At 33.3% G+C, this 13,336-nt stretch overlaps 1 protein-coding gene across 1 annotated transcript in view; it reads right to left on the minus strand.

The window, feature by feature from the left end:
• The window catches only part of TRPM6 (transient receptor potential cation channel subfamily M member 6), a 145,257-nt gene that overhangs the window by 111,169 nt on the left and 20,752 nt on the right, over positions 1–13,336 (minus strand). Inside the window, exons 6-9 of the mRNA XM_051972081.1 lie at positions 10,414–10,538; positions 8,127–8,298; positions 2,023–2,197; positions 1,058–1,181 (exon numbers count right to left, since the gene is read on the minus strand). Coding sequence (XP_051828041.1) covers positions 1,058–1,181; positions 2,023–2,197; positions 8,127–8,298; positions 10,414–10,538 — 596 coding nt within the window. The remainder of the gene's footprint in view (positions 1–1,057; positions 1,182–2,022; positions 2,198–8,126; positions 8,299–10,413; positions 10,539–13,336) is intronic.

Below are 13,336 nucleotides of genomic sequence, written 5' to 3' on the forward strand. Positions count from 1 at the left end.
CTACCTTAGACCCCCCATTAGGCCAAGTGTTAGAGGATAGAGACTGATTTTTTGCCTCTCCCCAACCTTTAGCATAATGCTTGACACCCAGTAAGTGCTTAATAAGTTGTTACTGACAGACTATTTGGCTGTATTACTGTTCCTGTGTGAAAGCAATGATAAAAAATAACATATAGTACTATCTTTAGGATAAAAACTTTACAATATTTTCTTAAAATGTCTTTCCTTTTGACTCTCAAAACAGATAATGGTATTAAAATGCATCCCTGAATCCCTCTCTTCCTTGTATAAATAAGGGACTAAGGATGTTGAACTTTGCACATACTCTCAGACTCAATTAATATGGTGATTGGATATTCTTAACTTCCCCTTTTTATTTTTTTATTTCAAAGGACATATCTGTATAAATCTGGGAAAAGATATATCTATAAATGAATTAAGTAAACTTTTAAATGAATAAAATGTATGGCGGATGTAGCCAAGTTCAGTTACTTATTAGTTTCTTAAATTACTTTTTATTTCCTTATGTGAGTACAAGTTTTATCTGAACAACAAAAAAAGCACTTTGTGGATAAGAACTATTTCCTTTTTTTTTTTTTTTTTTTTTTTTTTTTTTAATTTTTGCATCTCCAGCACCTAGGAGAGTGCCATGCACATAATGGATACTTAACCAAAGTTAAATTAAATGGAATTCACATTTGCCTAAATGATTTATGATCGAGTCAGATGGCAGTGGATAGAACACTAGCCCTGAAGTTAGGACCTGAGTTCAACTCTGACCTCAGACACTTAACACTAGCAGTGTGATGCTAGGCAAATCACTTAGGCCCAAGTGCCTTGTCAAAAAAAAGTCAGGCAAATGATTTATGATCAGTTAAATTTGAAACCACCAATACAAGGAAGATAGGGAAAGAACCAAAAATCAAACTGTATAAAATAAGTAATTGTAATTTTACAAACTAAAAGCTGAATGTTGCAAGAGGAAAAAAAATTATATACATTAAAGCCAAAGGTTTAAGGTTTTAAAAAAGAAAACAGATACATTAATCATACTCACAGACTCTCTGTGCTCCATACACTCCATCAGAATTTTTAAAAGGTGATTGGATTGCTTAAAATCAAAACTGAAAGTTTTTTGAATCATATGAATGATCTCTTTTTTCATCATAGGTCGGAGTTCCCTGGTAGAAAGATAAATGAACATAATTTGACAAATCAAGATGGAAATAATTAGAAACAGAAGAAGCATAATTAAGAATGGCACTGCTATTATTCTGAGACTCTAAGCAGGGACAAAATGAATCCACAGGCTGAAATAAGTGTAATACAAACTCAAAATGGGCCCAGGGCACCCAGACCTTGAGTCATTAGAAAATGGCCTTGGTCAAGGTAAGAATATGAACAAGGTTAAGGGGGAACAAAAGAGGGAGGAATGGATACTTTTCATTTCAGATCTAGAATTCTGGCTTTGCTTACCTGGAGCCAAGTTTTAAAAGAGAAGCAAACTTTTTGTACCTCTAACATTGGCAGAATACCTCATTAAATTTAAAATCAAAGCTACCTACTTATTTGAAGAGGAAATGTGAAATGGGAGAGGATATATATTCTATTTAGCCACTATGGATAAATTCAATCTATAATTCTTAATACCTGAGTTTAGGAAAAAAGGTAAAAATAATTTCTTCTCTTTGCTGAATTATTTCCATATATTCCCACATCCTACATCCTACCTTTTTTATATCTGAAAAGGCCATTTTGGCTTCATCTAAAACACAAAAAAACCCACACAAAAGTGTCAATTCTGCCATCCTTTTTATTTAGGAGATAGGTACTCTGCCATTTAATAACCTGTGTGAGTTTGAATAAGTCACTTTTTTGGATCTAAGTTTCTTCATCTGTAAATTAAGAGGCTTAGAATAGATACCTGTCATGCTTTATTTTATCGTAAAGTCTATATAAATGTCTGTTCTGACCAATTCAGTTGCTTAATAAGCCTGGAAGATGAGCAGACCTCAGACTCACCCTTCATCAGCTGTGTGTTTATAAGCAAAAGCCAAGAGATCAGCAGCTCTGCCTGTGCCCTCATAAACCACCACAGGAACTGGTGAGTTGTTTTTGACAAACTCCCACACCATGAGGATCACATTAGGGCCTCCTTCTACCACCAGACCCACTATGGGTATACCTTGACCCATTTCTGTTTTAGAACACAGAAAAACAAGATACCGTTAGTTACCTAAAATATAGTTCTCAATCAATAAACAGAATTTGTTTTCTAAAAAAAAGGACTGTTAGCAAGTCAATCTGTTTTCCACCTATTCATCATGTTGTGATTACAAGCTATTTCAAGACGAAGCAAGATGCTTTGAAAGCTAAATCGATATATGTGAAGAGTTCTCAAAGTTTCAAGCTAAAAACTTTTCAAATAAAAAGGAAAAAAGGAAATTGAAAAATATATTTAAATTCCATTTTATATAATGTACTAATTTCTGTAGGATCCAAGAAGTTCAAAAAGAGTAGCACTAATTAAAAATAATTATTTCCTAATATTACAATATCTTTAAAAATGTATTATTTCTGTATTTTTGGTAACTAAGACATGGTATATCTGATTGTTAGTGAATGATTGATAGGTTTGAAAAAAATTTTGCATTTTTTTTAGGGTCTTGATTAAAACTTTGTAGAACAGTAATAAGATTATGTGATCAATTATAATGGGTTTGGCTCTTCTCAACAATGCCATGATTCAAAGCAATTCTAATAGATCTGGATTGGAAAACATTCAGAGAGAGAACATAAAGACTAAATATGGATTAATCCACATTCATCACATTATTGACAAAAGCCAAGTCCATTACAGTTGATCATCACATAACCTTGTTGTTACTGTTCTACAAACTTTTAACCAACACCCTAAAAAAAGCAGTGTAAGAAATTTTTTGAACCTATCATTCACTATTTTTATTTAATTTTTATCATGTTTTTTTTCCCTTTTGTCCGATTTTTCTTGCATAGCATGACAAATATAAAAATATGTTTAAAAGAATTGCACATATTTAACCCAAATCAGAATGCTTGCTATCTTGGAGAAGGAAGAGATAAGGGAAAGAGGGAGAAAAATTTGGAACACAAAATCTTACAAAAATGAATGTTGAAAACTATCTTTACATGTATTTGGAAAAATAAAATACTACTGAAAATAAATAAATAAGAAAATCAGTAGAGGTGGAATAATACAGTGGGCAGAAAACTGGATTGAAAGTCAGAAAGATTTGAGTTCAGATCCCAATCTGATATTCACTAGTTACTGTGACTGTGGTCACACATTTCAATTCTCATTCAAACCACTTAAAACCATTTAACCATTTAAATTCTCATTCCTCAGGCAACTCCCTAGGATTAATCTACTAAATTATAAACAGCTTCAATGAATTTACCTACAGAAAACACTGAGAGTACTTAAAAATTTAAATAACTTTTTCCTAAAATCAGTATTTTTTTAAAAACTAAGACATCAAAAAGTAATTTTTTCCATATACCTTCAATTCTTATATCCAGAAGTTCCAAGAAATTAAAGGATTTTTAATGATTATGACACATTAGTTTATAACATAGAAATAGTGAATTTTATTCTTTTTGAAATTTAAACATATTATTCACTTTTCTTTTATTGCATATGCTTAGCGCAAATAAAAAATAATAAAACTAAATTTCTTTTTTACTTTTTTTTAATTTTATAGTTGAATCTTTTCATTGCCCTCATCTATATTCTTTTCCTCCTTCAGGATGAATAAAATTTCCCGTTTGGTATCTGAGTCTATTTCATTTTTATCCATGTAGGCTCAGCATCTGGAACAGTGTCTAGCGCATAGGAAATATTTCAAAAATGCTTGTTGAAATAATGAATGAATAAATGAACATAGCAACATGATTCAAATGTTCGAGAATCAGGTTTTTCAAATTATCCAGATTTATTTTATATGCTGACATAATGGATGATTTAAATATTCTGAACAATAAATGTGAAAAGCTACTGCCATGTAGAATTTGAAACTTTGAATCTTTCATGATCTAATAGGAACTCCCTAAGACCACTAACATAAGGATACCATGGCTAATAGAGTAGAATTCTTTTTATATTCCATTAGCTATTTCTATATTGCTGCATGACCAACAGAATATTTTCTAAATTTTCCTAATTCCATCACTATAGTGCTTTTTATTTCAAAATAGGAATCTGATACTTTTACTATAATTATTATCATATTAATAAAGATTTGTAACTATTGTTATTTTAATTAATTTTTAATATCATACTCCCCAAAATGGGATAAATCATCTCATAAATATGTTATGCTATTAAAGCCTGAGGGCAATGTTATTTGTATTTTTATGTGGCAGAAAAATTAAACCTCTAAAGAGAAAAACATTTATTTTTGTTTTCTGCAAAGTATCTTGCCAATACTGTGGACATCACAGTGTGCCTTTGTTACAGACATTTTTTCCTGAGAAATTAATTTCTGAAGGGTCTTGACAAAGTGAACTCAAGAGGCATACTGTATGAAACTATCAAAATAAAAGTATCCAACTATACTGGTACAGACACAAGTAGGAAACCATTCTTTTGGGGGGAGACTCAGATTGTGCAAAGACTTGTTTTGTTTTGTTTTGTTCCTAACAATTATAATCCATGTCTTTAAACTCAAAATTGTCAGCACATCTTTTTGGAAAATTAAGCTACAATGGCCATGTGCCAAACAGATGAACCCAGTGACTTTTACAGCAGAACATTTTTTTTGACAAATTTATTAACTGTAGCAGATCTGAGTACAAAATAGTCTATTCAATTTTTTTCTTCTATTTTCAGCCATGATCAAAAATTCATATTCACCAGACTGAAAAGCAATGTAAGTAATACCACAAAGAAATAAGGAGGTTTTATCCTATCATTAATGGATGAATGAATGGCTGGTGTAGCATTCCCATTCTGTCCACTTTAGAGCAAAAAAAAAAGACAATATGTTAGCATGTTTGCATAAAGTGCCTTGTCCTTTTATACAAGGAAAACAGCTTTGTGTTCCAAGTAATGCTTCTACTATACTTTTTTTTTAAATGTCCAATAGGACTTAAAATAATAAAGTCCAAATAGAACAATAGGATCCACCATCAAAGAAAGAAATAATACACTGAAGATAATCCTGAACCTAAGTCTTCATGCTCTACATTCTGTTTTTAATATGAATCAAAAGTAAAATTAATTCATTTACAAAATAAAATCTGGGAGTTTTTATAGTCCTTGAAAGAATCACCTCTATTTGTGGTTATAGGACATACAAATCTAATGAAACTTCACCCAGATAATAAGTGTCTACGGGAAAATTTGAATGCAGGAAGATGAGTCTCCTTAACTCTAAGTCTGGCACTTCACTGTGCCCCCTAGCTGAATACAAGATGAATGGAAGGAATATAAGGTGACTTGGGGAAACAGGCACCAATATCTGGGGAAACCTGAGATATTCCAAAAGGAAGCCTCAGTTAAAATATCTAAATACATTAAGTTTATCTTAGGAACCACTGTTTCATACCTTTTATCTCTTAGTGGTTCCTCTCCCTATCACCCCAGTCACTCTGTGAACTTTCTTCTCCCTTCAATAATCATAGCCTACACCTCAGACCCTTCATTCATCCTGTTATTGAAGAGTTTTAATCATTACTTTTCTAAGAGAACAGCATTAGAGAATTGCTCCTGAAATGTGCAATGACTTGCCCAAGATGATACAATCACTGCGTGTAGAAGAGGACAATTGAACTAAGTTTTTCTGTTCTACATCCACTATATTGCATTGCCTTAAATTCTGTTTTTAATAGGACTCAAAAACCAAAATTAAAGAGATTTCAAGATCTGCAAATAGTCCAGAACAACATAAAGTCTCTATTTTGATAACTCTATTCCTCTACTCAAAAATCTTAAATGGCTCCCAAATTCCTTCACTATTTTGCTATCAAGAGCTTCCATTTTCTATCACCATCCCTATTCTCTAAGCTTTTATAGACTTAGCAGATAATTTAGCATTTATATGTAAATTATGACAACTGGTCCCAATCCAATGAAAATCTTCAGGGCAAACATGAATAATATTACCACTTCAAAAGGAATTCATTATTCCCATCAATGCATTCTCTTACTCTGTTCATTGTGAAGGAATTCATGTTAGTTTTGTTCCTTTTTCTTCATATTTATTACAGACACGTCAGGTGGTACAATAGAATGCTTGGGCTAGAAGTAAAGAAGATGAATCCAAATTCTACCTCAAATATATACTAGCGGGATTTGGGGGCAGAGCCAAGATGGCAGAAAGCAGACGCAACTTTCTGTGACCTCCTCTGACCTTCTTTCAAACCAACAGCAGATTAAGCCTCTACACTGGTCTTGGAGTCAAAGAGTCCACAAATATTTGGAGTACAACACATTCCCAGAAGATATCCTGGAAGAACCTCAGAACAGGTCTGTTTCAAATGAGCAGGGAGATAGTCTGCCGAGCCCAGAGAGCAGCATAGATGGGGCAAGGAGCTGGGGTGGGGAATCAGAGGGCTGAAGTTCCCATGCACCTGGGAATCTTCTATGAGCCTCTTAACCTACTCTGTCCGGTTTGTAAGCAGGTGGTTTGGAAGCAGGTGGTTTGGTAGATTTGCCAAATTTGGCAAATTGTAAACTACTAAGCCCCAGAATACCTCCAGACTTAACAGCCTTTATCCAGCACTGGGAATCAATCAGCAGAACTGCTCCCAGGACAAATTAAAGTAGCTGTCGCTCCTTTGCATTAAACAGACCTTAAGCCTTTAAAAAAATAAATAAATAAAATAAAAAAACAAAAAGAAGTCTGACCATAGGTAGCTTTTGTGGAGAGAAAGAACAGACCTCAAATCCTCAGGTTCCTAAAGGCAAATCAACTCCAGATGAAGCCCCAAAGGGAGATATGAGCTGATCCCCATTTCACAAGTTTTTCTTGCAAGATTGCATAAAGGATCTTAAAAGAGTGTTAGAAAAAAATGGAGAAATGATATGAGATAATGTTATGCCACAGTTCTCTTTAACTGTCCTGACTCAGTTTCCTTGTACAAGTTTCCCTTGTCCCAGTTTCCCTAATTACTCCCCTAAGCTGTAAATCTCCCTCTGGTCCATGAAGGCTGAGGACCAGTTAGTCTAAGGTTATAAATTGTTAGCCCAAGCAAGATAAACAGGAGAGTAGACTTCCTGATTATCTTCTGTGAACATCCCTCTAAACATTCCAAGGTATTTCACTAACATCTTTATCTCTGGGTATTCAGACACCCTGTCTCTGGGTTCCTCTTTGATTCACAGCCTTTTCCAGCTGGGCTTTCCCGCTCTTTCCCTCTTCTTTGTCTCTAAAAGGTATATAAAGGTTAGAGATTCTCCCAATCAGGATAATTTGAGACGAGAGTCTTGTCCAGTCAATCTTACTCTCCCATTAATAAAATATTAAAAACTCTCTAATCTCTCTCCTGCCTCAGTTTCTCCGGCATTACAATAATTGCAAGAAAGAATGGAAAAAGCATAATGCTCTACAAAAGAGATATGAAAAAGACACCAATTCACTGAAAAACAAAATTTGTTAAATGGAAAAAGAAGGCAATGAACAAAAAAAAATCAACTGGCCAATTACAAAAGGAGCTTAAAAAAGAAGTAACTGAAGAAAATAATACACTAAAAATTAGAATTTAACAAATAGAAATGAATGACTTGATAAGACTTCAAGAAATCAAACAAAAACAAAAAATGAAAAATAGAAGAAAATATGAAATCTCTCCTAGGAAAAACAAATGATCTGGAAAATAGATCTAGGAGAAACAATCTAAAGATTATTGGACTTCGGAAAGCCATGATCAAACATATACTAGCTATAAAAATATGAGCAAGTTGTTTAATTTCTCTTAGTCTCAGTTTCCTCATATGAACAATGAGAGTTGCACTTGATGCCTCTATGTTTTTTTTCTAACTTTATATCTTATGATCTAATAAACTCTATTGTGCTCAGTACAATTCCTTTTTTGCTCATATAGATATTCAATAAATAATTGTTGACTGACAATCAAGTAGTACTTACGGGAATGTATTGTTTGCAAGGACAGGTATTTTTCTAGGTTTCTCCTCAGCTTCATTTCATTTCCATATTTCCCCACAGTACCATCATCTGACAGAATGAAATGTGAGTGCATACTGTTGAGGGTGGTCAGCTTGCTAAGAGGATTGCCCAGAGTCTGATACAGGCACACCACCTGAGAGATCAAAGGAAGCAAAAAGCAATCAAGAATGAGAACAAAGGTCTAAGAGCTGACTTTGGAAATCATAAAGTTATAATGTGAATGAATCCCAATGAATCCCAATACCAAATGAACTCAATATCAAGGTCTTAGATGTACACAAAAGAAAAGATTACACAACTCTTTTAAGACCAATTCACAGCAATAGAAGTTCCTTAGTGACAAGAAAATCCTTTAACCAGGAAAACTCCAAGGTCCAATTAAAAAAATAAACATATTTGAAATATGGAAAAATGAGTATGTTAAATTGAAGATTTTCATTTTATTAGAGTAATTAGAATAATAATAATGATCATGATGATGATAATAGAAGCATCATAGCACAGTAGATGGAGTGCTGGGGTTGTATTCAAAAACACATAAATTCCAGTATCCTAACTGAGGTCAAGGATTAGTTTTGAATGAATGAATGAATGAGCAATTCTTAAGCACACACTATGTAATACACACACTATGAAACACATTAAAAAAGTTAGTTTCTATTCTCCAGGAATTCACATTCTTACAAAATCACAAAATTAAGCATTAGAGACAGGATCATATTTTCTAGAAACAAAGTTCAGCAATTCTTATTGTTTGTTTTTTGTCTTACAGTCCAACTCGTGTTCTATTTTATTTTTATTTTTTAATATTTGTTACTTTATTTTTTCCCAACTACATTTTTTTAGGATATACATATGCCTTCATTTTTATATATTTCCATATGAATGTTGGGAGAGAAAAATCAGAATAAAAGAAGAAAACCATGAGAAAAAAAAAAAAAAAAGATGAAACTTGTATGTGTTGATCTACATTCAGTCTCCATGGTTCTCTTTTTGGATGTGATGGCATTTTCCATCCAAATTTTATTGGGAGTCATAGAACTTGTAGATTCAGAGTTGCCTACACTGAAGAAATCACAACTCTAGTGATTCCTAATAATGAAAATAATCTTGATATTAAAATTACAGTGTAAATCAATATCCCAAATCAAAAGGATGATCATGAACAAATGAAACAGAAGTTATTCTATAGATAACATCACCATCAATTTCTTCACTAATTCTAAAAAAGGATCCATATTTTTACAAATGTAGAAATTCTTTTAACCAGTACATATCATTCCAATTCTTTTATACACCAAAGTATCTTCCCCTGGACCTCTCCTAACTGTGTATCTCCTGCCAGAACTTTTGTTTAAGGTTGCCCAAGTCTTCATTTCAGGAACTTTCTCTACCAGGACATCTTTCCCTATTCAGCTTCCTCTTAGGTGGTGTCTTCTCTCCATGAAATCAAGGTTATCCTTCTTGCTATTTGTATTTGCTTTCAAATGCTTCATAAATACTTACTGATTGGCTGCCTTTTTGGCTGACTGAATTAATGTCTCATTCAATATCCTTTTTATCTTAGTGAAGGAATCAGGAAAGTTTGAGTTCAAATCCTATCTCCATTTTTTATTACCTGTCTTATCATAGACAAGAGAACTTAGCATTCTAAGCCTGTTTCCTTATCTGCATGATGGAGACAATTATATCTGTATTATCTACTTCAGGGGACTGAGAGTCAAATGAGTTAAAAGATATAAAGGACTTTGAAATTCTTAAAGCAATATAAATTCAGCTGTTGTCAAACACCAACATTTAAAATGAGCCTACTATGTGTATAACTCTTAACTAATTCACTGCCAAAGCAATTACCTACAATTTGATAAAAATGAATCTTTTGAAGGAACTGAAAAAACTGGAACCACTCTAGTGATTATTTGTTTTCATATCAGTATATCCCTTTTTATAAGATTAAACACTTCAAGAAACAATCACACATAAAAACTCAATAGGATTGCCAATATAACACATTTTTAGAAGTGTGATGTCCTAATAACCTATAAGAAAGGTGCTTTTGTTAACACAATTACTGGTACCTTGTCAGAGTAGAACACTATTTGACAATTACTCTTCACAATCAAAATCATAACAATTCACTTAAAAAAAAAAAAAACTTTTTTCTTAAGAGAAGAAAAAGTTTCTTCCTTCTGTCACCATTAAAAACAAGAAAAAAGTCGTGAACCTTTTTAAGGCTTATTTTACTCACATCTTTTCCAATAAGATCTTTCTGGTTCTCAATGATTCCCCAAGGAGGGATTCCAATGGTTGAGATTTTCCTGAGGCATTGAGAGGAATGTGCTTTGAGAGCATCGCCAACATACTTGGAGACGCCTATAAATATTCAGTTCAAAGGTCAAACATTAAGTCCTATTAAGTTCTATTGTGCCCTTTTACCACCCCAAGGCCTTTCAAACTTTTATGTAGAACATTGTCACTAGAAGAGAGAAGAAAGAAGAAAGTAGAATATGCACTGTTTCTCTGCAAGCAGATTTTTCAAGGAGAATCTTAGCACCTTAGCACCTTCAGTTTCTTCCAGTCAATCTTACTAAATGTCTAACCATGTGCCAGGCATTGTGCTAAACACTGGAAATACAGTAAAAGGTAAAAGACAATTCCTGTTCTTAAGGAGCTCACAATCTAATCCCAATGCTTCCCCCCTCAACCTGATGAGACAGACCTTTCCTGTCAATTTCCTAAATTGCATTGTGCTGGAAAATTATTTCAGCCAACCTTTTGTTGGTTTTGCACTCCAGAATTAGATTTGAGCCATTATTTTTTAATTGTTTGGAAGGGAATTTGAATGAATTCAGGGGAGTTGTTCTCTTACTCTTCCATTTTGGCTCCCCTTTGGGATCTTTTTTGAAAGTCACCCCAAAGTAACTGAACTACCTTCATAATTGCCAAGATCTTAAAACTTCAAGCATGTACCTAAGACAAAATCTTGCTCAATTTCATCTGTTTCTTTTATTCTCAAATTTCCATCATCTCTTTCATCTTATTTTTATCTTATTTCAGTAGAAATAAAATATCCAAAATACCCATTATAAAATGGACTTAGAAATCAAGTATAATCTGCTGTTCCTTATAAAGATGTGAACAGTATATACCCTAGGAAAATGTGACAATGTGCCATTTAATCACCCATGAATAATAGGATAAAGCCTTCCACTATTCTTAATCTTCTATTTCCTTTTCATCATACTCTTGGCAATTAATCTATTTATTCATCCAAAATGCACTTGAGAATTGGTCACATATGAGGCATTGTGCTAGGTACACATATATGAAACAAAAACATCTAATATTTGATAATCTGGCAGGAAATATGTACTTTGAAATATAGTAGCATTTTATTTGTAGCTTTTTGTGGCACATGAAATAATTTATTTTGTGTTATTAACTAGAGGGTTTTTTTTGTTTTGTTTTTTTTTAGTTTCAAGTGGTTTATTAGAATATAAGTAAGCACCTTGAGGGATGGAACTAGGTATTATCTTGAAATGTAACATAATGAATAATTCAATACCTTATGCATTCTAAATGATAGGAGCAGGGCTAAAGACCTATAACGTAATTTCACTGGCATAAGTATGAGGAAACTCCCTTCACCAATCTGGTTACTTTCCCTGCAACTTATATTCATAGAGAAGTTTCCTAGAGCTCTGGAAGGTTAAATGTTTTCTCCAAGGTCCAATTAACAGTACCTGTCAAAGGAAATATGTTGACCCCTAATCTTCCTCAATTCAAGGCTACATCACATTGTCTCTAAATGCCTTATATACTCTACATTATATACACACTCTAAAACACTTGAAAAAATAAACTTCAACATGATACAATGAAGCATTTTGTAATAGCAGGCAAATATACAAGCAATAATTCAAAAGAAAAAATGATTATTTCCAAAAATAGTAATTAAGGAAAGCTTTGTGAAGAACAATGGGAATCGAGTCTAAAAGAAGAGAAAGTACTGCTAGGCAGGAAGAGAGGAGGAAATACAAACAAATGAAATATCCTAAACAAAGATTTTGTCAGAGATTTTTCTGGGGCAAAATGTTCATTAGGAGAACAGTGGGAGATAAAGTGGGAGGAAAGTCCCAAGAAACCAAATGTTAGAGGGCCTTGAATAAAAAGCTAAAGAATTCTAAACTAAGCAATGCAGATCAATTGGAAGGATAGAGTTTCATGATTAAAGCTCACATTTGTAGTATTTGTGAACTCAGAATAAAGAAACCTTTTCCCTCGGTCACTTTTGTTTTGAAATACTGAGTACCTCTCTTCCATGGATTCAGATATCCAGTAATAGAAGCCCCCTTGCTGTTCCTAGCACAAGGCATCCAACACCTAACCAGCATTTTCATGAGCTATCCCCAGTACCTGAAATCCTCTTTCTCCTCATCTCCATCTCCTGGCTCCCTTGGGTTCCTTCAAGTCCCACCTGCAATGCCACCTTTCACAAGATATTTTCCCCAATCTTTCTTTAATGTTACTGCCTTCTTTCTGAGATGATTTCCAGTTTATTCTAAATATATTTTGTTTGTACATAATGGCCTATATGTTGTTTTTCCTATTACACTGTGAGGTCCTTGAGATTAAGGGCTAGTTTTTGTTTCCCTTGATATCCATAGCACTTAGCACAAGGGTTTAATAAATGTTCACTGACTAGTGTAGTCTGCGTGTTCAGAACAGATTAGAAGAGGAAATGGCTGGAGTTAAGAAAAAATAGTTAAGAAGCTTTTGTTTGCTACAGGAAATAGGAAATGTGGAACTAGAGTACAAGAGAAAGATCTGGATTATAAACATGCATTTGGGGGTCATCTGCACAGAAATGAAAGATAAAACTTAAGGAGTGAATAAATCATCAGAAGAAAAATGAGAGGAAGAGAAGAGTAATAAACTAAAAATGGAATATTTAAAACATACTTCATTTAATAGGCCAAGAGGAAGGGAAATCAGCATTGGAGGCAAAGAATATTACAAAAGGTGAAGAACAAGGATGGTGTGACATAATTAATTTAGAGGCTGGTCAGGAAAAGTGAGTAGGTCAGATAAACTTGACTCGATTTAATAAACATTTCTACTACATACATATTAGGGAAAATACAAAGTTATATGAGACATGGCTTCTGCCC

The sequence above is a fragment of the Antechinus flavipes genome, chromosome 1 (assembly GCF_016432865.1).
Source record: "Antechinus flavipes isolate AdamAnt ecotype Samford, QLD, Australia chromosome 1, AdamAnt_v2, whole genome shotgun sequence".
NCBI classification, from domain to species: Eukaryota; Metazoa; Chordata; class Mammalia; order Dasyuromorphia; family Dasyuridae; genus Antechinus; species Antechinus flavipes.